This window comes from Penicillium cosmopolitanum (genome assembly GCF_028827165.1).
Source record: "Penicillium cosmopolitanum strain IBT 29677 chromosome Unknown utg000003l:1.0-3747932.0:1.0-3751027.0, whole genome shotgun sequence".
Classification (NCBI taxonomy): Eukaryota; Fungi; Ascomycota; class Eurotiomycetes; order Eurotiales; family Aspergillaceae; genus Penicillium; species Penicillium cosmopolitanum.
The window spans coordinates 3,437,640-3,464,677 of NW_026622673.1; the positions used below are offsets into that span (position 1 = coordinate 3,437,640).

General features: G+C 48.1%; 13 protein-coding genes across 13 annotated transcripts; 9 read left to right on the forward strand and 4 right to left on the reverse strand.

Annotated features, from left to right (window-relative positions):
• Window positions 1-1,903: 1,903 nt before the first annotated feature.
• Window positions 1,904-3,381, forward strand: N7509_001322 (DUF3716 domain-containing protein; the record flags this gene model as incomplete). Its single annotated transcript, XM_056625959.1, has 2 exons — window positions 1,904-1,911; window positions 1,983-3,381. 2 exons carry the CDS (start codon window positions 1,904-1,906, stop codon window positions 3,379-3,381), a joined length of 1,407 nt encoding a protein of 468 aa, XP_056494541.1.
• A 3,151-nt stretch (window positions 3,382-6,532) lies between these two features.
• On the forward strand, window positions 6,533-7,583 carry N7509_001323 (ferritin-like domain-containing protein; the record flags this gene model as incomplete). The annotated part of the gene is made up of 4 exons (XM_056625960.1): window positions 6,533-6,620; window positions 6,679-6,864; window positions 6,914-7,003; window positions 7,054-7,583. 4 exons carry the CDS (start codon window positions 6,533-6,535, stop codon window positions 7,581-7,583), a joined length of 894 nt encoding a protein of 297 aa, XP_056494542.1.
• A 972-nt stretch (window positions 7,584-8,555) lies between these two features.
• On the reverse strand, window positions 8,556-8,857 carry N7509_001324 (uncharacterized protein; the record flags this gene model as incomplete). The annotated part of the gene is given in 2 exon segments (XM_056625961.1): window positions 8,556-8,816; window positions 8,828-8,857. 2 exon segments carry the CDS (start codon window positions 8,855-8,857, stop codon window positions 8,556-8,558), a joined length of 291 nt encoding a protein of 96 aa, XP_056494543.1.
• A 1,033-nt stretch (window positions 8,858-9,890) lies between these two features.
• Window positions 9,891-11,439, reverse strand: N7509_001325 (alpha/beta hydrolase family protein; the record flags this gene model as incomplete). Its single annotated transcript, XM_056625962.1, has 7 exons — window positions 9,891-9,969; window positions 10,026-10,099; window positions 10,160-10,292; window positions 10,346-10,954; window positions 11,009-11,139; window positions 11,206-11,280; window positions 11,338-11,439. 7 exons carry the CDS (start codon window positions 11,437-11,439, stop codon window positions 9,891-9,893), a joined length of 1,203 nt encoding a protein of 400 aa, XP_056494544.1.
• Window positions 11,440-12,157: 718 nt separating this feature from the next.
• Window positions 12,158-13,384, forward strand: N7509_001326 (NmrA/HSCARG family protein; the record flags this gene model as incomplete). Its single annotated transcript, XM_056625963.1, has 5 exons — window positions 12,158-12,331; window positions 12,395-12,532; window positions 12,616-12,667; window positions 12,732-13,243; window positions 13,313-13,384. 5 exons carry the CDS (start codon window positions 12,158-12,160, stop codon window positions 13,382-13,384), a joined length of 948 nt encoding a protein of 315 aa, XP_056494545.1.
• A 908-nt stretch (window positions 13,385-14,292) lies between these two features.
• N7509_001327 (uncharacterized protein) lies at window positions 14,293-15,108 on the forward strand (the record flags this gene model as incomplete). The annotated part of the gene is made up of 1 exon (XM_056625964.1): window positions 14,293-15,108. One exon carries the CDS (start codon window positions 14,293-14,295, stop codon window positions 15,106-15,108), a length of 816 nt encoding a protein of 271 aa, XP_056494546.1.
• Window positions 15,109-15,583: 475 nt separating this feature from the next.
• On the forward strand, window positions 15,584-16,665 carry N7509_001328 (amidohydrolase family protein; the record flags this gene model as incomplete). The annotated part of the gene is made up of 2 exons (XM_056625965.1): window positions 15,584-15,885; window positions 15,951-16,665. 2 exons carry the CDS (start codon window positions 15,584-15,586, stop codon window positions 16,663-16,665), a joined length of 1,017 nt encoding a protein of 338 aa, XP_056494547.1.
• Window positions 16,666-16,863: 198 nt separating this feature from the next.
• N7509_001329 (uncharacterized protein) lies at window positions 16,864-17,622 on the reverse strand (the record flags this gene model as incomplete). The annotated part of the gene is made up of 1 exon (XM_056625966.1): window positions 16,864-17,622. The coding sequence occupies one exon, from the start codon at window positions 17,620-17,622 to the stop codon at window positions 16,864-16,866; it is 759 nt and encodes a 252-aa protein (XP_056494548.1).
• Window positions 17,623-19,902: 2,280 nt separating this feature from the next.
• N7509_001330 (uncharacterized protein) lies at window positions 19,903-20,298 on the forward strand (the record flags this gene model as incomplete). The annotated part of the gene is made up of 1 exon (XM_056625967.1): window positions 19,903-20,298. The coding sequence occupies one exon, from the start codon at window positions 19,903-19,905 to the stop codon at window positions 20,296-20,298; it is 396 nt and encodes a 131-aa protein (XP_056494549.1).
• A 938-nt stretch (window positions 20,299-21,236) lies between these two features.
• N7509_001331 (MIP transporter) lies at window positions 21,237-22,172 on the forward strand (the record flags this gene model as incomplete). The annotated part of the gene is made up of 1 exon (XM_056625968.1): window positions 21,237-22,172. The coding sequence occupies one exon, from the start codon at window positions 21,237-21,239 to the stop codon at window positions 22,170-22,172; it is 936 nt and encodes a 311-aa protein (XP_056494550.1).
• A 669-nt stretch (window positions 22,173-22,841) lies between these two features.
• N7509_001332 (uncharacterized protein) lies at window positions 22,842-23,098 on the forward strand (the record flags this gene model as incomplete). The annotated part of the gene is made up of 2 exons (XM_056625969.1): window positions 22,842-22,931; window positions 22,994-23,098. 2 exons carry the CDS (start codon window positions 22,842-22,844, stop codon window positions 23,096-23,098), a joined length of 195 nt encoding a protein of 64 aa, XP_056494551.1.
• Window positions 23,099-24,145: 1,047 nt separating this feature from the next.
• On the reverse strand, window positions 24,146-24,382 carry N7509_001333 (uncharacterized protein; the record flags this gene model as incomplete). The annotated part of the gene is made up of 1 exon (XM_056625970.1): window positions 24,146-24,382. One exon carries the CDS (start codon window positions 24,380-24,382, stop codon window positions 24,146-24,148), a length of 237 nt encoding a protein of 78 aa, XP_056494552.1.
• Window positions 24,383-25,137: 755 nt separating this feature from the next.
• N7509_001334 (uncharacterized protein) lies at window positions 25,138-25,843 on the forward strand (the record flags this gene model as incomplete). Its single annotated transcript, XM_056625971.1, has 4 exons — window positions 25,138-25,146; window positions 25,219-25,297; window positions 25,355-25,523; window positions 25,600-25,843. 4 exons carry the CDS (start codon window positions 25,138-25,140, stop codon window positions 25,841-25,843), a joined length of 501 nt encoding a protein of 166 aa, XP_056494553.1.
• Between the last annotated feature and the right edge of the window lie 1,195 nt (window positions 25,844-27,038).

Below are 27,038 nucleotides of genomic sequence, written 5' to 3' on the forward strand. Positions count from 1 at the left end.
AAACGGTTGATGTTGAATAACCAGAACTCTAATCTCCCGGGTACATTACACTGGGCACGATATCGCAAAACTACCGGAAAATCCAGTCCACATTCACGAATTTTCGGCAGGGCTCACCCTATTTGGATCGAGATGGCACTCACAGAATACTTCATGAATCTACTGATATTACTCTCTAGTACATACGACCATAGGGTGTGGAGAACAGGGCTTCCCGTCCGCTCAGCCGTACTTAAGCCACACGCCGGCAGGTTAGTAGTATGGTGGGTGACCACATGCGAATCCCTGCTGTTGTATGTTTTTGTTTTCATTCGTTGGGGTTTTGGTTGCTCCCTTGCTATCCAATCTCTTCAGGCCTTTTACCCGAACCCCTGAAACACTCGAGGTCGTTACCCCGTCCTCTCGAGGAAAATTACAATGAGACTTGGTACAGTCTTGCGGCTTCAACTCGTTCTCGAACGACACATTGTGGCGGATGATCGTGGAGGACCGACACCCATTACCTATCGAAATAGGTTGAGTACCCATTTGAAGGTTCATTTCTGGCATTGACCTCTATTTTCTGAGGATGAAGGCGTTCCGGGAGTTGATGAATAGTCGACTTGGCTTCGATCTGGCATTGTGAATATTGGTGTTGATGCAGGTGGCCTTCGAAGACCTTTGCTGTGTTCGCTTTCAGTCCTCGAAAGGCGCATTGCGAGGGGATGGGGGTGCCACTTCCTGCGGTGGCATGGTGGAGTAAACCGCAGCTGGATGTAAGTCGGGTCTACTTCCGGGGATTTATGCCCACATTTTAACAATTCGAGAATAAGTCACCATCCAAGTCCAATGAACAGATTACCCGCGAGCGATGGCACCGAACTTTCCTTTCCAACCCAGAACGCCTTGCCGACTCCCCTTGCGGCACAGCTGAGGAGCCTGCCCATATACTCGAGGCGCTGATTTGCACCCCCAGCTTGGTCGAATCGCCAAGAACAATGGCAAGAGCAAAGAAAATCCCATGACACAAACCACGAGTCGATCCTCGGATCCCATAGCGCATAGCCCAGAACTTCCCGATTCATATTCGCCTACGTGATAATTTGTGATCGAACAACCACTTCCATTGCGCGGCGGCGAGAGAAACTGCGCAGCCCTTATTTTAGCCCATGCTCCCAAGCTCCCGCATGCACCGAATCACCGTTGTCATTCTATATGAGCCGTGGTACAATCCATTAGGCTAAGGCAATTATGCAATCGCACAGGCTTCAGACTGAAATCGGTGTAGGCCCACAACATAGAGATACTTGTCGATATGCTCCAGTTATCTGCTCGTCGTTTCCGGATTTTAAAGCTCAATGATACAGTTCATCCGAATTACATTCCTTCTGTTGATGTGCGTGTTTTGATCATCATGATCCTTCACCATGGATCCCATCTATTGAAAGCTCAGGCTGAAGGCTGAAGGCTGCCATTCTCATCTGTCTATATTATAAGCTATTGTTGTATTTCTAGTAGGTGGCATGCTAGTCAACAACCTGTCAAAACAAATAGGGAAGCCGCGAACTGCAGTGAATGGCAACTGTTGGCGGGTATATCTGCCACTCTCACTTCCATCTCGACCGTCTTCATCTTAACAACTCGCAGCTTCCACTACTTCCATCTTGGCCTACTCCAGACGTCAACTACCTCTGGAATATCACTTTTCATAGACCTTTTGCCTCGTCCTTCAGGGCACCTTGGAGTGAGGGGATTCTACAACTGCCATAATCGAGAGCTTCACCTACAACGAAAGGATCTTTTTCGTCACGTCTCTGCCAACCCGAGCAGCGTCAACTCTGCTTGGGAACAAGCAATTTCTCTATTGATTCCGTCCGGAACTCGTTATTTGAGGACTGTTTGTTGATAGATCAACGCCCGCACCATGGGAGAGTAAGATCCTCTCATCTCCTTCTCCTTCCCACTCATGCCATCCTGAGCGCGGTTACTGACAATTTTCACAGCCTTGAACCAGATCTTCCATTTCCGATCCCGATCATTATCTCAGACGAGGGCGTTTATCCTCCATCTGACGATGGCTGGGCTCGCCTGGTGGAACGCCTGCCATGGCAAATTGCAAGAGCCGAGGGTTCAATCGCGAGCAACCTCCTTCGGTATCTCAACCCTTTGCCTGTTCTCCGAGAGCTAGTCTGGAGAAACTACCAGGATACCGATCCCAGACGCATGTACGATGGTTTTGGCCGCTCCATCCGGAGTATTGAGGCTGCCCGGATGCAGATATCGGGGGTTCTGGCAGATAATCCATGTGGCAGTTGTGCACGGGGAAATGGGATGTTTAGTCGATGTGTGGTGATTGTTGGATGCAACGGATTGAAACATTGCGCGAACTGTCATCTCAGTGGGCACTCGCGTCACTGCGTTTTCCCAAAGCTAGGAGTCGACCCTGGGGGAAGATCTAGCTCGAACTCACCCCCGTCGGCGAATCGAGCAGGCCCCAGCCCGCCTCTGAATACTTCTCATCCTATGACACCTTCACCAAGGAATCGGGTCGCTTTACATCCCCTGCCAGCTAGGCCTAGCCTTAGCCCACTACTACAAGGGTCTCGGGGAAGCAGCAATTCTTCTTCGAATTCGTCTAGCCCTGGCCCTAGCCCACTCGTACCATCGCCTCGGCCAAGCGTCAATTTCTCGTGGAACTCTTCTAGGTCTACCCCTAGCCCACTCGTGCCAGTGCCTCGCGCTAGTGTCAACTCCTCGCGGAGCTCTTCTACGTCTAGCTCTTGCCCACTCGTACCAGTCCCTCGGGCAAGCGTCAATTCCTCGTCGAATTCTTCTAGCCATTACCCTCGAGCTGGTTCCTCAGTATCGGGCAGATATCGTCCCCGATGCGCACCTACTGATCGTGGTTCCAAACACGGTAGTCCTGACGAGGCCCATGTCAGCGACTCTGCTGGTATTCAAGATAATATGCGAGGGCAGGGCTCTCTACCTCCTCGCCCTCCTTCCTCGACAACAGCGGCTAACACTACGGCGCAAAGGATGAGCCCATCCCTCCCTCCCCGACCTGTCCAGCATGGCTCGCCTCTGGGCAATGAGGAAAATTTGAGCGATAATCGAAGCAATGATGATGTTCCTCGACCTCCACCTCACGGCCTTCAATCGAACCAAAATGTCGAAAGGCACCGACCTCCATTTCCATACTCTCATCTCACTCCCCTTTCGGAAATGCAGCGGCGCGTAACTCAGGTTGAAACCCGACTTCATGGAATGGGCTCAGCACATATCAATCTGCACGAAGGAGTGGACATTCCACTGCTGAATGAAAGGATGGCATTGAACCAGGAACTTGCCCTCCTTAGGACCCTTTTGCGTCAGCGGTCGCAAGGTCAACAGCGCAGTTGAGTCTACTCGATTAGGCAGGTTGAAGGCCTGTACATGTCCCTTGGCCATCAGCCGGTTTCGGCTTTCTGGCATCACCAAGCTGCCTACGAGGAGGATGATTTCGGGCTTTATTCTTCTTGTCGTTGAAACGACCCATTTCGGGTTATCTTGATGCGGTGGAGCTGAAAGGGCGGCCCTTCTGCAAGATCGTACAATCTACAAACAAGTAGTAGTTTCAATGTTGAATTCAATTCCAATTCTTTAGTGAGACTTCCTAGTACAATCTATGACCCCATTGAGGAAGTCATTATGGAAAAGTTTTTCTCCAGTGGTCTTCTTTCTATGGGTAATCATGATCGCCACTCATTTAGTACTAGTATGATGGGTCCATTTGATGCAGGACTATATACACTTGAACGCTACAATTGTAACTAGTACATTTATATATACTTACAACGAGAAGCAAAATCAAAAAATAATCGGAATAATGATATTGATCCGTCCAAATCGTCCCGTTTTGAGTACAATACTATTGACTTGAGCCTGGGGCAGGGACGGCCATCGCAAATCCTACCTGAGTAACTTCCACAACCTCCACCACCCACAACTTTCCAGTCAATTCCCAGTTGGTGAGAAGTCACCTTACAAACGTAAGATCCTTTCCCTACGCATGGCACCTTCGCAATATGTTTAGTGGGGTCACTGACGATATCAATAGTCCCTACACTGATGGATTTCTTCTGATCCCGCCAATAATTTGGGGACAGGGAGTTCATCTCCCCCGGCCCTCGACGGCTGGGCCCGACTAGTAGCCCGCCTGCCATGGCCCAGAGCAACAGATAGGCACTCGAACGTCTATCCGATGCAGCTCGCTAATCTTCTTGTTGTTCGCGAGCTGGTCTGGAAAAATAACCCGGATGGTATTACTCCTGACACCATGTTCCAAAGAATTGGACAATCCATCCGGGCAATAGAAAGTGTTCAGATGCTGATCTCAGGTGCTATTGTCGTCAACCCTTGAATTGAATGCGCAGATGACCGTGGAGCATACAGCCAATGCGTGGTGATCATTGGTTACAACGGAATTAGCCAGTGTGCAGGCTGCCACCTTAGCGGCCAGCGATGCAATTCCGAGATCCTCGCACCCGCTCTACTGTATGCGCCCACTTTTCGCGAATACACTCAGGTCCACTTTGAGAATGAGTTATCCCGTTTCGAAGAGGATTTTGTTGACCAGGGCTTTCAACTTGCCTCACGACCAGACATGGAACAACGGGCAACGCAGGTCCAAAGCCTGCCTGAAGTCTTTCGGCCTGTTTCGGGCTATGGCTTGGACATAGATAAAGTATTTGTATTTGCATAACAGTACAGGAAAACATGAATAAGGAAAAACCCATGCCAAGGGAGATAAATAAGAACAGCAGACATTGTACAGTGATATTTTAAATCAGATTTACCTCGATACTCTCTTTGCTTATCTTATGGTGCCTTACTTCTCCCTATCGTGCTAGGATTACATTACCCTATGTAGCCTTGATGAGTTATGAATAACTACTGTTAGTAGTACGTATACGCTTCTCCTCTTCCTGTAAGTGCCGTGTTGCTTCTTGGTCTGTCTCCAAAATCAGCCTATCTGTAATTGTTTACTCGATGAACGAGGCCTGATTAGCTGCATCCGCGCATTATACTGTATTGCGTTTCATCATTCTATGAGTTACTGTTAGATACTGTAAATTACGGGGGGTTCTTCTTAATTGACTCTATCTGTGCTATCTGAATACATTAAGTCTGAATGATTCACTTCTGCTCACATGCACTCTCAGTGACACCCGGCGTAGAGTACCGCAATAAAGAGAATCAACGCGATTAAGAATAGGAATAAAGTGATGCTTCACTATATAATCGCCGTTTCCGCCTTTATTTGGTAGGTTGATTCGCGGTTCACAACTCTACGCTATCTGAATTAAAACTTGTTCTTCAGTTACGAGCCTCCCTTTCAGATTCCCTTTCCAAGAGGTTGTCGCGATTTTTTTCTCCTTGAAAAATTTCACCCGTTAGCATTCTTCACGTAGCAATTGTTCGTGCTCTTTTGAAGGACATTCTTCACAAAATGGGGAGTGTGATACGCTTGGGAATTCGATAGAATAGATGAGCCAGTAATGATGATCTAACATGAAGAAGTCTCTGGCACCAGGCGTTGCTGAACAAATCTCAAAGGGTCTAATGTCGGACTAGTCTACTCTTTTGTGATTTCGGGAGTTTCGACGATTTCACGCAGGAGGAAACAAAGGAATTCAAGTCCATCTTGCCATTCGCATTGTTGCAAATGTCTGGGGAGTATTTCTAACGCTCTAGGTGCAACCCTTTATATTTCCTTCATGCTTTCCTTGCAAAGCAGGTCCGTTCAGCCGCAACCCTCAGCCCAGGTGTAACCAATGTCCTAAAATGGTTGTTGCACACGCTGGAGTGCGCCGCCGCCCCACATTACAACCTGCGTATAGCATCAGAGTTGATTGGCGGCTGATTGTTCCACCCGGCTTAATAAACCAAGTGGAATCTGCAGCCAACATTTGAAACAAGCTCAGCCATCCATCTAATCACTGGCCCTGCTCTCATGCATAAGCCTCGGCATAAATGATTGTCTAAGGGGCACCTTTTTTCAACGCGCCACTTTCTCATCATCCCTTGGAGAATAGAATTTTCGCGTAAGGACGATTCAATATTGCTTTTACATTCCGATTGAAAAAGCATGGAGGCCCACAACAATGTAAAATGTCAAATTCCAAAGCGTCGGACTCGCTCTCGGTCTCGCTTACTCCCCAAAATATGATCTGTCGTTCGTGGTGTTATGTTTCTCAGCGGCCTAACGATTTCCACCAGCTGTTTTCTAGGTCTGGGGCCAATTACAATATTCTGGCCCTAGAATATATCCCTACCACGTATGAAAACGCCCAAATTCCGAAAAAGAATAAAAAGAGAAATCAATTACTAGCTAGCAAAGAAATAGCAGGGTCCGAGCCCAATACAACAATTTAACAACACGAGGAGCTCGATTCCCTCTGATATAAATACTCTTGTTCTCCGGCCTCGGGAAACAAGTAGACCTTACTGTTCCAGGATCAACGAAACAATCCATTTACTTAATTTGCCAAAGGCTTTACATTCTCACACAATGAAGGTCACAAACATTGTCCTTACCGGAGCGATACTTGCTACGGCCCAGGCTGGCCCGGTTGCGACCCGCGCAGCTATCAACGATGGTATGGCTTCTTCACTGACTTGATACCTGAAGTGATTTAATAAATTTAAATCATTTAGCCGATATTCTCAACTATGCCTTGACGCTCGAGCACCTTGAGGCCACCTTTTATGAGGAGGGTCTCAAGAACTACACCCGGGAAGATTTCGTAAAGGCTGGATTCAAAGATCCATTCTACGAAAATTTGCAGGAAGTCGCTTTGGACGAGAAGACACACGTAGCCTTCCTCACGAAGGCTCTCACCGGTGAGTATCAAACGAAACGTAATGACCGACACCTACTGATTCATCCAAGCTGCCGGCGCTTCTCCCGTTAAACGTTGCAGCTACTCGTTCCCTTCTTACGATGTGGAGTCGTTCATTGCCCTTGCTAGCATCCTCGAAGGTACTATTCTCACTGATAATTAAACGATATCTGCTAACGACGTTTACTAGGTGTTGGTGTGAGTGCCTATCTCGGTGCTGCCGCGTCTATTGCCAACAAGGACTACCTTACGGCCGCTGGTAGCATTCTGACCGTTGAGTCCCGCCACAGCGCTTACCTACGCGCCTCCCTCAGTGAAGTTCCCTTCCCCCAGCCTTTCGACGACCCTCTCGACTTCGATGAGGTGTACACCCTTGCGTCGCCCTTCATTACCTCATGTCCTGCCAGCAATGGAAAGCTTCCTGTGAAGTCATTCCCTTCGCTGACATTGACCTCAACCCAAACTGTCGTCAGTGGCTCCAAGGTTCACTTGGTGGCTGGCAGCGGCTTCGACGACTCCAACCCGAGCAATCTCTACGCTGCCTTCATTACTGTTACTGGACCTATCTGGGCTCCCCTCAAATTCAAGGGAGAAAAGACGTTCACTTTGACTATCCCTGAGGGTATTGCGGGCCAGAGCTACGTTGTCATCACCAAGGGCAAGAAGCAGGTAACCGATGACAACATCGTTGCTGGCCCCGCCATTATCGAGGTAATTTAGATGCGCCCCCTTGAGCTTTCTCCCCTTCATATTATCGGAAGACTGACATTGCCTTGTTGGTAGATAGGTTCTAAAAGTAGCACCAAATGAGCCTAGCGAGAGTTTTGCAGATAGTGTGAGCGATTTGGTCGATAATTTCTTCTCACTTTAAACCAGCCCCATGAGTCATCTTCAGTACACGAAGGGGCCGTTTATCGAAATGACTGAGAAGATAAATGCTCTCGATGTCTGCTTGCCTGGCGTCGCCCTATTTTAGTTAATTGTGCTATTCTGATGCGAAAGGCGGAGATTTAATTCGGGTTTCGGTGGTGATTTTGGTATTGACGTGGTCTTGTTTCTTGTTTTTGTTTTTAATTTTATTTCTTCGCTACAGAATAACTTGTCTCCCTTCATCTAGAACGTTTGTCACAGTTGTGGATCTATGTAATTGAAAATCCGGATTTGCTATCCTTGATACTAGTTAGCGCACCGTATTTTGCATGTGCATAGGGGAGGGAGAATAAACAGACTGTTACACGGGAGAGGACACGCCATTGGTTGACGAGAATAAGTCTGGCTACAGAGGACGTTTCATTCCTACGTGATGCAGCTGAAAGCGGGGCTGTTGCTTGGAAGGCTGATTTGTCCTCCACCCTGTTGCTATTGTGCAATATCGTCGAGGTCACGCAGCCGACCATCGTGTAATGGAGTTTCCTGGACAGCTCAGTACCTGCTGTCTCGTATGTCGGAAGCGGAAAGACCGCAGAGCCATGTCGCTACACCATCTCACGCTATCCCAGCGTGACGGGGCCAAGCGAGCAAAGAGCCGAGTGTAATGGCTCTTAATCCTGAAGCTTGGAGCCAACATTTAAATATTTTAAAAAGGGAAACTTGAGTCAATAATATAATCGTCAAATATGGAATGTAGGCTTACAAATTCAGCGTTGCCGATAGAACACGCGCGGCCTGACGATTGTCGAAAGTTACATATTTTCATAAGGCCCTGTTCATTTGGTACACCCTGTACGCTATAGCATAATCACGCTGAGATGCCAGTCGGTCAGGATGCTCCTTGCTAAGAGTTCTCTCTCGCAGAGCAACTATATGCTCGAGGAGCTCCAAAGCGCGATCGGTCTGGCCCCCCGCTTGACACACTCTCGCAAGCATGTGCTGAGATGCCAGTCGATCGGGGTGGTCTTCACGTAATGCATACTTCTCAATAGCGACAGCCTGCTCGAGAAGTTTTACTGCGTGCTGGAGCTGACCTGCCGCTTGATACGCTCGCGCAAGTTCATTCTGAGATGCCAGTCGATGAAAGTGCTGCTCCCTCAGAGATCGATTTCAGACCGAACCACATATTCTAAAAGCTCCACTGCTCGCTCTATTTGTCCATCCATTTGATATGCCCGTGTAAGTTCAAATTGGACAAGCAGTTGGTTGAGTACATACTCAAAGCACGATTGATGGAGAGGAGGGTCGTGAATCGCGATTGGAAAGGCCCGTAGGTACCATGGCATGCGAAACTGGAAACTTCCACAACTTGATGAGATCTCTAGACTGCTACGACACCACAACGAAGCCATGATTCCACCCTCAATACACCCGACCCGCACTACCAGTATATAACTACTTTCCCGCGCGTCGTGATCGATATCATGAGCCCGATTATCGATTCTTTGCTCCACCATGGCCGAGTGAGATCTCTCCCCCCTGTCCTGTACCTCTGTGCAATACCCACTTGACTGCGCCGTTACTGACGATATTTGATAATAGTCCATTCGATATTGCATTGCATCGTCTACCACCGATCATCTCAGGACAGCAGCTTGATCTCCCCTGGCCCACGATAGATGTGCCCGTTAGTTGCACTCTTGTCATGGCCCGGGCCAGCATTATATTCGCGAGATCTGCAAAGGCCATCAGCATCCAACCGACAACGTGGAATATGGACAGCAGAGAGTGCGCATTGCGCTGCGCCAAGAGCTCTTGTTCCTTCAGGAGCAACTCGGAGAGCAATCTCCGCGGCGCAATGCCGCCTAGGTATCCATCTGTATCCAACTTCTGGTCTTCATCCTCCTTTCTCTTTATATCTCTTGAGACTTATTCTTTTTCTTCCTTTCCTGTGTTCTCTTGCTTACAATACGGAGCGCTTTTGCGCTACGAATGTGACGCTTGATCCGACAGTTCAAGGCAGCTATTTGTATTCTTAAAATAATATTCATTCTTATCGCATGAGCAAAATTACAATGCGGGATATTGGAGTGGTTGGAACATCAGAAATGATACATATCTCCATGAAAAATGACGAGATTCAAGTCTGTTTCTCGACTACTTAAACTGGTCAAGCCAGTCGTACACGTAGCTTTCCGCACCTGGGTTTCCAATATGATATGCACCCTCGATGAATCTAGAGCCAATAATCAGTTATAGTGAGACCGTAGCTCCGCAAAGAATCATTCTAACCTGACATCCTTAACTCTTCCGTGCTGGAATGGAATTATCGAGTCTTCGATAGGAAAGATCTCATCTTTCGTTCCCTTTTCATCGATCGGTGAGAAATATGGCTACCTCACACTGCATTGCGATGTATCACTTACATTGATGAGGAACAGGCGAGAGCATGGCTTGTCAAAAATGCCGCTCTCTAGAAGTGAGAATCTTGCTTGTGCGTCTTCACTATACGCTTCGACAGAATCATATCCGAACTTGTGCGCCAGGGCTTCGGCGAGGCTACTTTCGTGTCAGAAGTGAGTCTCGGAACGGCGAAAATATTTCTGACTCACGCATAAGGGTATTCCATTTTATCCTGTGCTTTGATCCACTCCTTGTCAAACATTCGGTGGCAGCCGCCTCCCTGGCTAACGACCGCCACCAAGCGATCGGCGTGAGTATGGGCCATACGCATACCATAATATCCTCCAGTGCTCATGGACCTAGCGCAGATCTTCGTTGGGTCGAACATCTCCTGTGCCTCAACCCAATCCAAAACACTTGACCACTGTCTGTCGGGACTGACAGGGTCCTGTCTCGAAGCAGGCGAGTCGCCTGTCCCAGGAATTTCAACACTTACAACGGCAAATCCTCGCCGAATATGTTCATCAATTCGGCTTGTAAAATCTGTACGATAAGCATCAAGGCCACAAACAAAGAGTACCACGGGAACAGGTGATGACTTGGAGGCGTGCCCTGGGATGCGCACGTAAGCCCGGATTGTGTCGCCGTCCCCGTCCGACGCTGAAGCGTAGGAGTGGGGTATGATAAATTCTAAATTCGGAGGCGTAAGGTATTTGCCGCCTTTGACATACGTTTCTTTTCCTCGTTCCCAGGCTTCGAGTGTTTTGGGTGATCGGATAACCGGGAAGCGGGCAATTCGATATAGAGCGGCGGCACGTCTGGTAAAGTGTTAGCTTGGTACAGGTGATACCGGGATACCGACTCCTCTTTACAGATAGAGAGCTGAAGCCAGAGCTGTATCTTGATTAGCCTCTGCTTTGGATGCCGTGGCTTCCAGCTCCTCGGCGACAGGAAAAAATGCCGAAGCATAGGTATCTGGATCATATGGCTCTGTCATGTTCATCTAAATCACACGAGTTGGCATATTTGTTGCTATTTGGATTAAATATAGGGCCTTGAATGTACGTACCTCAATAAGCGTATCGAACACCTTGTCAAAATCACGAACGTCACCATCGGGAAAGGGGTAAATTCCCATTGCACACTAATCCAGGTATTCATTAACGAATGACCTCTACCACGCTCTTCGAAAAGCACATACTGGAGCTCTCCATTTGCCTTCCCACAAAGCTTGAATTGAAGCATGGTGAGGCGCCACTTTCTCAAAGCTCTCTTGGGCCCAGAATCGCGAGGTAGCCGCCATGTTGGTGAAATTTGTGGGTCTTCTGAGTGTTCAATTTCAAATTCTCGACGAGAAAGGGAGTTTGATGCTCTGAAATTCCTTCTTGGCAGGGTTTTGAATGAATTATATACTGCCATGGTTGCTGATGCACAGGGCTCACTTCTACATGGTAGCAATATTCTTGGCCAGATAAACTTTCGGAGCTACCCCGTGGTGGGGCTGGATAAGCGCCCGCATATTCAACAGCTCTACATGGAGTAATCTCACCGGAGCATTCCCACAACATTATTACATGGTGAGAACCTAATTCCTCGTGATTGCGTCCACTAAGATTCAAGTTCACACCACAGGATATGAGACATATGCAGTCAGATCTCGGAATGGGAAGAACGAGGGGAACTGGAAACGGGAATGAACTACTAGCCTGATGTGGAATGAGAATTAAAGGTACCAGCGCTTCAACACAGCATAAATCAAGCAGCGGCGGGAAGAATCAATATATTTGACTTTAGTTTAAGCTTCACGATTTGGAATTATCCCATGCAGCTTATTCTTACTAGCAGGACCCCGTTCTGAATCGGGACTACAATTTGTCATGCTGCAGCTTGAGCTTTGGTGGTATTCTTGGCGGCTATTACGATAAGCAGAAGTTATTGCATTTATACTTTGCTGTCTTCCTTCATTGCTTCTCAGTTTTCATCTTCCCGGTTCCAAGCTCCCAATTTTGAAAATTGTAAATATGTCCAAGCCTATCATCGTCGTTTTCGGGGCCACTGGAAAGCAAGGTGGCTCTGTCGTCAGCAGTCTCTTGGCGGATAACACAGCTAGCAAATTCAATGTTAGAGCTATTACCAGAGACGTCACGAAGCCCAGCGCTAAAGCCCTGGCTTTGAAGGGCGCGCAAGTTGTTGCGGTAAGTCTCCTTTGGTATAATATTCGTTTCAGAAGCCAACTGATTCCGAGTTTTCTATGAAAGGCGGATTTGAGTGATAATGAATCCGTCAAAAAGGCATTGAAGGGTGCTTACGGAGTATATGCGGTTACCAATTATTGGGACCACCACAGTGCCGACCTTGAATTCGCTCAAGGAAAGGGCATCGCCGATGCTTGCAAGGTGAGAGACTTTACTCGGAAACTGATTTTTTACTTCTCGATTTCTTGAAATAATGCATTTTCTGACTTGACAATGGAAATTAGGAAGAAGGTATCCAACACTTGGTATGGAGCAGCCTTCTAGATGTCACGAAGCGTATGTAGTATTTGTCTCCCTTCATTCTCATGAATGTTGTCTACTAAATCTGTCCTTGGACCAGTGTCCGGCGGTGTGCTTTCCCAAGTCCATCACTTCGACAGCAAAGCAAAGGTCGAAGCATACATCCGCAGCGAAGGAATTCCTGCGACGTTCATGCTTCCAGGCTTCTACATGTCAAACATTGCCGGAGGCAATTTGCGGAAAACGCCAGAAGGTATATGGAAACTTGCGCTTCCAATTCCAGGCGATAGTCCGATACCACTATTTGCGTCCGAATATGATACAGGGAAGTTCGTCAAGAGCATACTTCTCAAGCGAGATGAGACTCTGGGCAAGCGGATCTATGCTGCTACGAAGTACTATACGCCTCTCGAAATTTTGGCCACATTTAAGAACGAGTATCCCAACGCTGGCAAGGATGCCGCTTTTGCAGAGCTGCCACATGCAGTATTTAAGAGCATTCTCGCTGGTGCAGGGATGCCTGCGATTGCTCAGGAGGAATTGCTGGAAAATATGCGTCTAATGCCAGAGTTTGGATACTACGGTGGCGAGGCACTGGATTCAAGTGTTGAGGTAGGTCTACCGCTTTTCTACGTCGAAACCTTTCATAAATAATCAGGATTACGCTGACAATACTTTCAGATTGTTGATGAGCCCCTCACTACATGGAGTGCCTACATGGGTAAGGCACAAGCCTTTGCTGATCTGGATTAAGGGACATAGGATAATCAAGGTTCTTCTTGCTGCAGATCACGGAATCCATCTATTGAATATTTCCTGCCGTATGACCTCGTAGACCAAAAGTCAGATCTTCATCAGATAGGCAGAGTATAAGAGTGACTCCAATAATGAAATCACCTTCACCTCGGGGTAGACTGAAAACAGATATTTCGTCGTGGAGCCCGCCAAGAATCGACCATATTCCTCAGATTAACTCGCTTTCGAATAACGGAACACGTCGTCCTCGCTGCAGATCACCAGTAATCATGGCACTCTAGAACCTGTGTGATCGACATAGTTACTCATGTTTCCAGATCTTATCAAGATTCCAGTCGATCATTCAACCTACTCCAATTTTGGATTGATCTCCATGGAGGATCTATCATTAACCACGAACCCAATATGAAGTACCAATACCACCACCACTCGGCCACCTTCCGAGGCGAAACCAAATCCAATCCCCGCCGAATAAGGTAGCAGGCACCACGCAGGGGACTTGTTCCCAAATCAACGATCCGGGGAAATCGAGCACGAGGCTGGGGTAATTTCCAGTACCATTCCCCGCAAAGGCTAATTCCTGGCTGTGGCCATGGCTATTGGACGGGCGCCCCAGTGACGTGGAATACTCGGGCGGTGGCGGGCGATCTTGCCTCCACCGAGACCAGCTATCCCAACAAACGACTCCAATTCCTTTTAATTAGCCTTTCTACAACTACTTTAGGATTGACGCGAAAACGACCCAACTCTAACGTACTCCTATTTTCCCCGTCTCGCCATCCCCTATATACAGAAGGGGATGTCGCCCCCAGCGCCCCCGTGAGCGAACGAAACGACAACGCCATGCCCCCAGCTCTTGCCCATCTCACCGGCCTCACCTGTGTACCTTGGATGTCTTGCTCATCATGGTAGCAGTTGAGGAAGACGCGCCGTCGTTCTTTACGCCTGGCAGCGGGAACATCGCGCTCGGAATCGCTATCGTAGTCTTCATGACTATCGCCCTGTATAACGCGCTCGAGTTATCCGTCCTCATCCCTCTCAGCTTCCGTCGCTATCGCAGCCTCTATTTCTGGTCCCTCATAACCTCTGCCTCCATCGGTGTGATACCCGCGACGATCGGTCCGACACTTCAGTTCTTCAGTCTTTCTCCACTATGGCTGTCTATGTTTTTGTCGAATTTGGGGTTTGTCATGATGGTCCCAAATCAGTCGGTCGTTCTCTACTCGCGGCTTCACCTCGTGTCGCAAAATATACGCGTACTCAGAGCGGTGCGCTGGCTTATTTTTGCAAGCCTGTTTATTGTCATCCCGACCATCACGATGAATGTCGGCGACGCTTACCTCCCAAAAAGCAAACACTGGGCAAATGGATTCCAAGTGATCGAGCGGCTCCAAGTTACGTGGTTTGCCGTTCAAGAAACGACAATATCCAGTATATACATCTATGACACTATCCGAATGATGAAACTCAGTCCCGAAACCGATAAACGGCGCAACAAGATACTATACGAACTATTGGCGGTAAATGTGACGGCCATCCTGATGGATGTGACACTTGTTGTCCTTGAGTACGTTGGATTTTATTTCACGCAAGTTATTTTCAAGGCTACTGTGTATAGCATCAAACTGAAACTTGAGTTTGCCGTGTTGGGAATGCTGGTGTCCATTGTCCATTCGCGTGGATCGTGGCAGGCAGACTGTGACACTTCGAATTTCTCATGATCAAAAGAACCGAAAGAATAAAAACAGATATAAACCAATGTATATATAAATTAACAATATTAATCATCATTATAATGAAAACAATTAATTACTCAGCCCTTAGCAATACAGTGATCCTCTTCCTCTTCCTCTTCCGCCGCCGTCGGATCGGGCACGCGGCTCGGCACTTTTCATCCGCCCCGCATTCCTCGCTTTTTTGCGGGGGAAAGCGGACCGCGCGTCGGAAGTGAACCGATTATTCGGAAGAGCTGTCGTTGTAACACGGTAGCTGCAAGTGAATGCTAGCAGTCGGAGCTGGGTTGTACTTCATTTCTAATACTACTAATAGTATTAGTAGTAGTGTTGGTCCAACTTGAAGTGCCGTGTTCCGAACGTGCGGGGCTACCCCGCGAAGCCTGGTTATATATCCAACTCACCTTCCATCCCAGCTCATAACTTTCACAACCTCCCTCTCTCACAATAACAAAAAATCACGATGTTAGGAAAGATCGCACTCGAAGAAGCTTTCGCGCTGCCGCGCTTCAAGGAGAAGACGAGATGGTGGGCTGGCCTGTTCGCCACTGACGTCGACAAGCACGTCGCAGAGATCAACGACGTCGACTCCATTCGACTGAACTTCGCCGAAAAGCACGGTGTCGGTCTGCAAATTCTCTCATACACTGCGCCCGGCGTGCAGGATATTTGGGACCCCAAGGATGCACATGCTCTGGCTGTTGAAATTAATGACTATATTGCCGAGCGCGTCAAGGCGCACCCAGATCGTTTCGCCGCATTCGCGTAAGAATTCCATACTTCCAAAAGTCGAAGCTGCGACGAGAATTCCAGGGCTAACAACACCACAGTACACTTTCCATGCACGACCCCGAAGAAGCTGCCGCAGAGCTCCGCCGCTGTGTGACGAAGTACGGTTTCCTCGGCGCCTTGGTCAACGATACACAAAGAGCCGGTGCCGATGGCGATGACATGATCTTCTACGATAACGAAAAATGGGATGTCTTCTGGTCAACATGCGAGGAACTTGATGTCCCCCTATACCTTCACCCGCGAAACCCGACCGGCACAATTTACGATAAGCTCTGGGCCGACCGCAAGTGGCTCGTTGGACCTCCTCTTTCCTTCGCACAGGGTGTCTCGCTGCATGCGCTGGGTATGGTGACAAACGGTGTCTTTGATCGTCACCCCAAGCTTCAGATTATTCTCGGCCACTTAGGCGAGCACATCCCGTTCGATATGTGGCGAATCAATCACTGGTTTGAGGATCGGAAGAAGCTGCTTGGTCTGGCGGAGACTTGCAAGAAGACTATTCGCGAGTACTTTGCTCAGAATTTGTGGATTACTACCTCCGGTCACTTCTCGACCACCACGCTTAACTTCTGTATGGCGGAGGTTGGCTCTGATCGTATTCTCTTCAGCATTGATTATCCCTTTGAGACGTTCGAGGATGGCTGTGATTGGTTTGATAATGCGGAGTTGAATGAGACCGATCGGTATAAGATTGGGCGGGAGAATGCGAAGAAGCTGTTCAAGCTTGGTGCTTATAAGGATAGCACTGCTTAAATGTATTGATAGTACCAATTAGAAACTTCGATTGAATCGATTTGACAAAGTATCCCATAAATCCTGTGCAATAACTGCGTGATGGTATCAACATCGACGAGGAAACCACGGTAAGTAATGTCCATCTACCGACCTGCCGCATTTCCATCAACGGTGTAGCTCAGTCCCAACATTTTGAATCATAGCAATGCCAGTGGATTAAATCTTCATTGAAGAAGAGAAGCTCATTTTCTTCCCAGTGCGTGCCGGGAACCGCGGAAAAAGCACATCATGGACCCGCCAGCCCTCCCTTCCCTTGACTGCCCCATGCTCATTCCAAAACTCATCCTCCAAATCTGAAACAAGAACATTAAGTCTTGCATCTAGATGACGAAGCCGCCTTGCAAAGTCATTCGAAACGGGCACGAAATTCTTTATAACTGCCTGTTCGTCATCCTCTGTTGGAGTCCGAAATCCCACCTGCAGCTCCCGCAGTACTTGATACAACGCATTCACACTGGCTATCTCCCTCACATATGCCTCAACCAGTTCAATCACCGATTCTAGCGATGCGATAGACAGTCCTTCGAAGAGCTTTAGACTCGATAGGCCTTCCTTGGACAGAGCTGTCCACAGAGGGTCTATCACACGGGTTTCCGCCCCAGTTTTCCTTCTCGGTCGCTTATTTCCGTGATCGTCGCTGGCCTCTTGTTCGGTCTTGTCGACATAGGAGGACATCCCCGCGCCATAAAAAAGCTCACTTAGTCGAAAGGCGTGACTTCGTCCGTCTTTGTCATGGACTTGATAAATGCCAAGCCAGACCACCTGATAAAGGGAGAGTATCTTCTCTTCTAATTTCTTCTCCTCGGTGATTGTTTCGTTAGAATTTGGTGGGTCGTTCTTCAGACTCGCTGGGGAGTCAATACTATCCCTCGGCCGCGTGTTGGGCTCCTGCTTGCTGATGCGAAAGCTAAACATTTCCACAACTTTTCTTCAAGAAGGATTCGAGAGAAGAGAGTCTTCGGAAGTTGAAATAAAATCCTAAGCAGGATGGGCAAAACGATGGTCAACCTGTCAATTAATAGGCAGCGAGGAGACATTGTCGGCTTTTCCCCTTAGAACTAGTCTTGCTGCTCTTGGCATAAGCCGCATAACTTACTACTAGGCAACCCATTAACGACCAAGGTTTCAGTTTTACTGGTCACCAATCGGGGAAAGTGTTAGCACAACGTAACCGTTTGCCTTGGGTTTAGCGTACTTTACTATGCCTTAGTTTTAATAATCGGGGCCTGACATTGTTGCCTATTTGGCCTATTCGGGACTAGTGCGGCTCTCGTGGATGACCTGCGAGGCTACACCCTTGCGTCTCTTTTTGCTTTTCCTCAGACTTTCTTCATGCTGACCTTTTGAACGCGCATGTTGAGATTGTATGGCTGCTATTGGTGAAAGCCTGGAGAAAGTCCCCGATAGTAGCATGGTGGCCCCGATTTGACAGATATATTCCTCGCATATCTGGTCAGGTATAGAGAAGTACAAATAGCGCTGTCTATTACATAGAGTATCAAACAAAGGGAAATTCAAAAATCAAAGTGAGGTGTTTCTATATTGAGAAGCATATCAAACAAATAAGATAGAGGATGACAAATTAAAGGAAAGAACCTTGAAAGGGAAGCAACCCAATGAAAATAGATGGACGACTGAATGACATGGCCAAAGACATGGCCCAAAGACATGACAGACGAAATAACCAAAAGCATCGCGGATAGCATTGGGGCATTCGCAGGTGACCCCCCCGGCCAATCTGGTACAAGCGAGGGATATAACTAGCCCAGGATGCTTTTCTAAGGATCCTCAAAGATCCAAAGGCCCTCAAGGAACGTGTTAAATATTCGGATTCCGTTAGTCAATCTATTCCCGCCCCTGTCCACCCTGAATTCCCTGCTGCCGCAATAGATGACCTCGAAGCGTCTTTCATTTTTCACCTCAACACTCGCTGGGACGACCATAAATTCCGGATGTGCACTGACATGGACAGTGTCAGCGCTAGCCTAGGTGGACAAATGCACGTGTAATCAACACCGGGCAGTTCTCATATACTAAGTCTCTGAAGTCGGTCTGGGCCTGGCAGATCTCACTCAAAGCCTCTGGGATTTGATGTCGACAATCTGGAACTCCTGCAGGACGGTTCTGGCCCTGGCTCATGATTCCAATAATGCTGAACCATGAGAGCCTAACCTCCTCTAGTATGCGGAGCTAGCCCATGACGCTCATGTGTAGATATGTTAGATCTAGGTATCCTATCATCCATCACCATATTTGGGTCCTCCATTTTGCTGCGTTGAGCAAATGATAGATCGCAAATTTCACAGGCTAAGTCCAGTATTTGATTTTTGAAAATCTTTCCACGGCCTGAAACCACGCAGGTACAAGCTAAAATCTGAAATTCAGTGCTAGTATATAAAAGTGCATAACTAGGGGACTGAAGGGAATTATCCGGAAAGATTTCAGCGGCCAACCTGGAAACGTCAAGTTGATCAGAGAACAAGTCCATCGGCGATTTAACGAAAGACATTGCACAATGATCGAGAATAGTATAAACTAGCAGCTCAGGCATCACGAAGGACAACTTGCGAGTATGATTATCGTGTTGCGTTTCTCGGTCGTTGGGTTTTTAAGATTGCCCAAGGACTTTCAGATTTGGCCCAAGATATCTGGAATCTGGGCGCGACTATTTACAAGGGTTATCATTCATCGTACCCAGCTCATGACTGAGTAGAAAAGAGCGAATACTATATCATACTACTAGTAGCAGGGAAATCCGGAGGACTTGATCTAACTGAAAACTCGACAAATCTCGCAAGAACTTGAGAAGGACCGGTTTCCTCTGTACGCGGCTTTTTTCCAAGTGAATGTCTTCTTCTCCGTTCTCATTTCTCCTTTCTCCGTATCCTTAACACATTACCACGGCGACTGTGACAATAATAATAAAAAATCCCTTAACAGCGAGTACTTCTCAAACCAGCAGGGCCCCGACCTTTTGGCAAGCTATTTCTGTGGATGCCCATTCCGAGGCAATGAAGGCGAAAAGTCTTGCCCTTGGCAGGCGCACTCGTGCGCTTTCTGCACCTACGCCAATGATATCGGTGAGTGGGATCTCTCGAGTCATCATAATGCGGTTTAATCTAAGCTAGCTAACCTTGTGCCCAGAATGCACTGGACAGTCCTTTCAACACGCCTGTCGGAATTCCGGGTTCCCCCATGGAGTCTAATTCCAACATCCGTCCCTCTGTGTCCATACCTGGCCAAATCAACATCCACGGCGAATTTAAGGCTGATTTGGAGGTCGCGGTGAAGGAGGAAGTCGCCAAAGAAATGGAGATTATGACAATCCAACTGGCGACCGAAATGATGGCGAGATCAGGACGCCTACCGTCTGCCGACACCCCCCAGTTCGGCTCACTGACATCACGGGTGGAATTGCTCGAGCTGCGCATCGAGCAGCTAGAAACTCGTGTTTCCATCACCATGCAGAATATCTCAACCCTGGCAAATGACCTATGGCACTTATCACGCAGAGTCTGGAATTGTGCCTGGGCATGGAGGATCCCGGCTTGTAGAGTGCATCCGATCACCTACCCTATCTCTCTAACCTAGTACCTATTCACTTCGTCCCGCATCGAAAAAGTCTTGTTTTAATCATTTTTTCTTTGTCTGGTTTCAATTTTTCTGGTCGGTCTGCGTCTGGTTCTTGTTATCGCTGCCTTCCGCTTCTTTTTTTCTTCTTCATTTTCTATCTTTATTTCTCTGCGATTCTGTCGTTTTCTTTCAATGGAGATATCTATGGGACTGTGGCTGTAGTTAATTGTGATGGCCGCATAAGAGCGGCCCTTTCGTCAATGGTTGCTTCCTAGACATATCAATACAGACGGAATATGCGAGCATGTGCCAATTCCCCAAAGATTCTGGAAATAACGCGCGCCAATCCATGGATTCCGACCCCGGCAGGTACCTGGTAAGACAAGCTTGCATGCGAAAAATTCAAAGTGTGCGCTCATCGCTGAACTCAAGCTATAACTCAAGCTATACTGGTATTTGAAAACATTCAGAATGACACCGTTATCCCCGATCGCATACTGGGGATATTGACACCCGAGCATTTCTGTTCAGCCACTGAATGATCTCAAATAATACTGCAATGCTGTAACGCAATCTCCAATTTATACTAGACTCGGTTAAAAATTGTCCTGCTGAACTTTCGAATTAGGACACGAGGCAATCGATCGGGAATTTGTGAGTCGGCAACGGAGCAACGGTAGGCCACGGAGGACGCTTTCGGCCGGATCGCTCGGTCGCCCGGGAATTACATCAGGAAGATTGATTCCTAGAAAACTAAACTAAATTGGACCTAGCGAAGCCTTAGTGTACCCTTTTCTCTTCTAGAATATCTTACACGCTAACTTTATCTCTGAGCTTAGCGCTTACGCTCAAATACTCCAACCTCCCCCTTGCGCGCGCTGAAACGAAAATTTTCGGCTCTCCTCAACTTGTGCAGGAGAGAGTCCTGCTCGAGAGAAGAGAATCCAAGACCTAATATGTCACCATCCTTCGCCCCGGAGCAGCATGGAACCTGCTCCATGAATATTGACGATAATATTGAGAGGTCGGGGCTGAAGCCAACCATTCGGCCTTTTGCCGGCCGGATCGGTGGCAATCAGGGATTAGTGCTGGACCCCAGCGATGCCAGCAATGCGGAATTACTGAAGCGCATGCCCGATGCGGCACCGCTGATGAGCTTGAAGCAGTCATTCAGCCTGGCAGCCTTTTCCGATATCGATCTTTGGAAGTTCGGTGCAGTCGAATGCGTAGGTAAGCTTTCTGGTCAGCATCGAGATTGTTCTACCGCGGCTTCGGAATGGCAGAAGAAACGCGGGCTTATTCACAATCTAGGGACGATGATGCTCGTTTTCATGACTTCATGGCTATCTGCACACTCGCCTATCCCAACAACGACCCTCCCTGCATCCAGCGACGCCGCTGGTATTTATTCTACAGCCACCTTCCTAGGACCTTTGGTTGGGGGTATTACCAACTGGCTATTTCTGACTCTTTTTATCTTCTCCTTTTCCTCGGTCAGTGGCGCTCATCTGAACCCGCTGATCACCATGGCCACCTTTTTTGCTCGACTTATTTCGATTCCTCGGATGGTTCTTTATCTTGCCGGACAAATTCTGGGTGGCACATTGGCTGGTCTCATGCTTCGAACGTCGTTCGGCTCGCGAAACTTTGTCGTTGGTGGGTGTGATATCGACACCTCCCTTGTTCCGACTGGAGAAGCTTTTGTATTGGAATTCATTTGCTGTTTGACGCTTTTGTTTCTTTCTTTCGGCGTAGGATTGGACCCCCGACAGTCCAAAGTCTATGGTACGGCTCTTTCACCGTGGCTAGTAGGACTGTCTTTGGGTGTTGTCAGCTGGGCGTCAGCATTCACACGAGTGGGGTATGGAGGAGCTTGTAAGATGTGTCTTTGATAACGATATCCCGTCGTTTGTGCGGAGCTTGTGCTAACTTCATATTAGCGTTAAATCCTGCAAGATGTTTTGGTGTCTATGTTGGCTCGCATTTTCCCGGATACCATTGGATCCATTGGGTAAACTTTCCAGAATGCTTCTGCCCGTTTCTTTATTGATTCAGAAAATACTGACGTGATTGTCGGTCTAGGTTGGTCCCATAACTGCATCAATAGGCCATGGATTAATGTACTATCTTGTTCCTCCGTGGGCAGTGAGTGACTTGCATTGATGACCAAAGGCCAAACTTGCAAGAAACCCCTCAATCCGGGACCTTGGACGCCTCGTCAACTATTATGATATATTTTTTCATATGATATTATCTTGACATAATTTGTCAGCTACCTAGGTATAAAGTAGACCATATTCCACGCAATTGAAATTTAGGTACATGACCAGGTGCCCGGGTGGTCCAACTTGAACCTGGGAAGAGTTCCAAGTTTGAGAGAACAACTTCAAGGAAGCAGCTGCCTAGGCTTCCTCCAAGCCCGGGCAAATGACTCCTTCCCCCCCCCCCTTCTCCCTTTTTTCTTCCCCATTCAACTGGAGCACATCTACTACTAGTCCTTCCAAAAGTTATTCAAGCTTCGACATGCGTAACTTGAAAATTTAGTCGATTGACTGTTTGAAATGGCGGAGCATACTGAAGGTTCGCAAACAGCACGCGCCGGTCATCCTACTCATCGCCGCAGCACATCTACACCGGCGACACTGACATCAGTAAGTACTATATCTCGGCTTATCTCGCATCGAAGCTTCTATCAATCTAAGAATCCTTCCAGTTCTCCAGCGACCGAAATTTGAACCCCGCAGTCGGGTGGCCGCGGCGAGTTACTGGTGAGCCAGTCCACGGCAACCTAGCGCCTAATACGAAAGACAAATACTGAAATAGTTTTGAAGTCCGAATAACTACACGACGGATCTAGTCCTACGGGTACGAGGAGCCAGTCTGCGGATTGTGGAGGCAGCAGTTCCGGGCACCAGCTTCCCCGAGTGAAGTTCCTTCTTTTTCTTTTCCTCTTCACCACACCACAGCGATGTTTCGACTCGGAATCCGCAGCCATATATTACCCTCGGGGTTTGAGTGCTTACTAGATTTACTGGCTACTGCGATGGATACAGGCACCGGTGACTCGAAGGCATGACGCACCGCTTCTGTTGGGCGTCCCGGACCACGTCTGCTCCGGCAGCTATGGCATGGGTAAGTGGGATCTGGCTATCAGGCATTTTCCTGTACCTGTCGTCATTATTTCGATACGGCTAACTGTGATTAAAGGACTCTTCCCATCTCCACTTCCATCAGGAACTCAGCTCGAAGCCTTGGGGAATGGGTGAAATCGCCAGCCACACACTTCTCTCCTGCAAATTTCAAATCCTCCAAAACATTCCTTGTTTTTGCAATCCGACATGAGTCAGCAGTCTCCCAATCGGGGAGTCGCCGTATCTGGCGGACGGCCCCGGAGCAGACTTGGTATGCACGAGTGGATCTACTGTTCCATTTCTCCCACCCATCTCTTCAATATTCATACAAAGCTAACTAGTCTCGAAGAGCTCTCGGAACCTGCGTTTGGTCGGAAACCCCGACTACCAGCCGATTGACTGGAAGCAACTCCAATCCTAAGCCAAGAACTACAGATTGATGCATTCAAACGAACAGGTAGCAAAGTACTTCCCGCCGACAGCCAACGTGAGTGCGAGCAGCGAGATTGGACAATGCGACGAAGTTTCCCCCCGTGATTCCATACCAGACCAGCTTGACCCGGGCTGAGTTAAATGCCCATTTGGAGGCCATGGGCCCCAGAAGAGTGGACATTATGGCAATCAATCTAGCCTGTGAGATGCTAGAGAGGTCAAATGGTCGGCCGTTTAAAAGTAACCCCACCTCGGGGCTGTTGTGTCGCGAGGTGGGGCTTTGGAAGCACGGACAGACCACCTCAAAAGTTAGCCTGGCTGTTGTCGTCTAACGCGTTCCCAATGGAGCTCAGAACGTGTGAAGCCTGGGGTTGACCGCCTGGACTTCGGGAAGGGGGCGTCTGGAACGATGGCAGGGCTGTTTGGAACCCATGTGAAGCATCGTCGTTCTCTTCATAGTTGTTCTCCTCCTCCTCGGTGCTGTAAATTGTCCCTCTTTTCCTTTGGGTCTTGTATTTTCCTTCTCGTTCTCCGCTCATTTTCCTGTTTCTCCATATTCTTTCTTATACCCTATCTTGCTTATTGTTTTGCCCCCTTCTCCTTTTTACTTAAAAAGGGGCATTTCATCGCTGTGTTGTTCAAGGCTAGTATGCTTCATAATCCCTTGTTTTTGGGCATCTGGCCCTAGTAACTAATCCACGAGTGGAAACCCTTATCTGGTAAATATACTCGTGACCAATATGAAGAATCCCGAAATGCGCCCTCATCCTACCATGTCGGACATACTCAAAAAGCCCAACAGTACCTACAAAAGGGCATTGCAGCCGGTGTTTTGGAATCGCGAAAAGCCGCATGAGTCTGCTTTGAAGCCCGAATCAACTTGTCGTGGAAAAGAGCTGGACGCAAAGAAATCTGTTTGAAGAACTATAAGATACCTATCATACAGTGAAGAATATGACACAATGGAATAGAGCGCCGAAAGATAATTATATATACTATATATGATGCCATCGATTGATTTATCTCCAAGGGAAAAACTAGAGAAAGACCCCTTTTTGGAAGGCACATTTCAGCCTAGTGGGGTTTACTAGGTGAATGTTTTTTTTTCTCGTTTTTCTTCCTCTGCCAGTTCCTCCTCGCTTAACATCATTATCACGACTAAATCATTGAATCTTGTCGCAGAATCCAAGAATCAACATTTCTCTAGTCAAGGATGTCAGGGGAGCGTGCCAGTGGGGGGTGCGAAGCCAGGCGGCCGCTATCACTGAAAGCTCGCCAGAGCATACCAGCACCGATGCCATCGGTAAGTGGAATCCGTCGGCCAGGTGCCCTCGTCGTCCCCCTTGGGTCCCTATCATTCTAAGTAAGCCTAAAGCCTACTACCCCGGACGTCGATTTCAGCGCCCAACCCGGATCCTCGCGCCCTGATGGAGCTCCAAGTCAACCCGCTCAAGGTAAGTGACCCTAGCCCTACCTATCCAAATATACATTGATCTAAGATATATGAACAGGAAACAGCCTGGCCGCAAGTTCAGAGGCCTTTTACACGCCCGAGGGCCCGGAGAGAAACATGGAGACTGACGAGCCTGATGCCGAAAGTTCCGACAGCTCGGCCGCCGGCGTAAAGGCCTTCATTCAAGCAGAAGTCGAACGAGCAGTCGGAGAGGAATTCAGCCACATGTACGCGATGATAATGAGTCTCAACTCGTGGGCAGCCCCCCTACGGAATTTCCGGGCACAATCCCAACGAGAAAAGAGCCCTGGTCCAGATCCAGGCACTCATCAATACCGTTGCCACCCAGCAACGCCGTATCGACGCGGTAGACGCGGTGGTTCACAGGTCAGGTTCTTCCCCTATTCCTCGGGGCATGTCCACTGCCTCCGCCCCTATTCCTCGGAGCATGTCCACTGCCTCCGAGGCAGTGGGACAGTGGGTGTTGGCCTACGTGAGATCTCGTATGGACCGTCGTGATTCTCAGGTGAACCTCCAGCTTCAATAGCTTGATAATAGACTGCCCGCACTGGAAGATTGCATCACTAATCGTGACGGGGCCCTCGCAAACAAAGCGCAGCAGGTCTCCGACATCTCGACACCCACCAAACATTCACCTTGAATACGTTCAGCCCCATGGGGTGCAGAGATATGCCTACACCCGGGACTGGTGTCTAGTGTGTTTGCCTTGTTTTTCTCCTTTCCTTTCCTTCTCCGGCTTTAGCATTTTGCCGTACCTTGACTTCGGTTACCGCGATGGTCCATTTCCGCCTCGAGCAGTTCCATTTCAGGACCTTTCCGCAAATAGAACGACTAGACGACCGCGTGGACCTGGTAGAGCATCGGCTGGGGGCAATGGCCCAAGGGCTCACCAACCTTTGGCAAAGCGTGTGTAACGTCGCAGCAAGTATCTCCGGGTTCCGGAGAGGGATTCAGCCTGCCCAATGAAGGGTCTTGAGCCGCATCAACTCATCGGGGGTGGTTTCCCTCTGTTGTTTGTCCTGTTCTGTTTCCTTTTGCTCTAAGATGTTTGTTTTCTTGTTTTTCGTGACCTTTATCCTTTATCAATTGATCATTGTGTTGCTGGCCGAAAGTATGAAGTTCGTATTTCGGCGCAGGTAGCTTCTGAAACATACTTCATTTGTTGCAAAGCGTTTCCTCTCTCTCGGTCTGTCTTTTTTTCTGTATGTTTTTTTTCTCACTCAGTCTGTGTCTTTCTGTGTGTCTCTGTTTCTGTTTCAGTCGCTGTCTCTATGCATCTATGTCTGTGTTTGTAGTCAAAGGTCTGACTATTACCTCTCTAGCCTCACACAAGGCTTTACAAATGAAGTTACGCAGACTGATTGGCATCTTTAATTTTGGCAGGGCCGTGTTGGGTCACCAATGAAAGCTGGTTTTTTGATTTTTTTACTTCAATTTCTTTATCTGTTTTCACGGCGTACGTTTCATATTATTTCTGTCCTGTCTATAGATGGATTGGCATGGATGCATTTATACTCTACGCGGACGCAGATATAACGTTCAAGTTGTATATATTAGTACTGAGCAATGGGACTCTAGACAACAACTTGAAGTTACTACCCTACCAATAATCAGTGGCCAATAGACCTATTATGTATGAAATGAAATTTCCATCATTGTTCGTAAAAGTTTAATTAGATACTGAGTATATTATATGTTATATGTATGGATCCTAGCTTCGC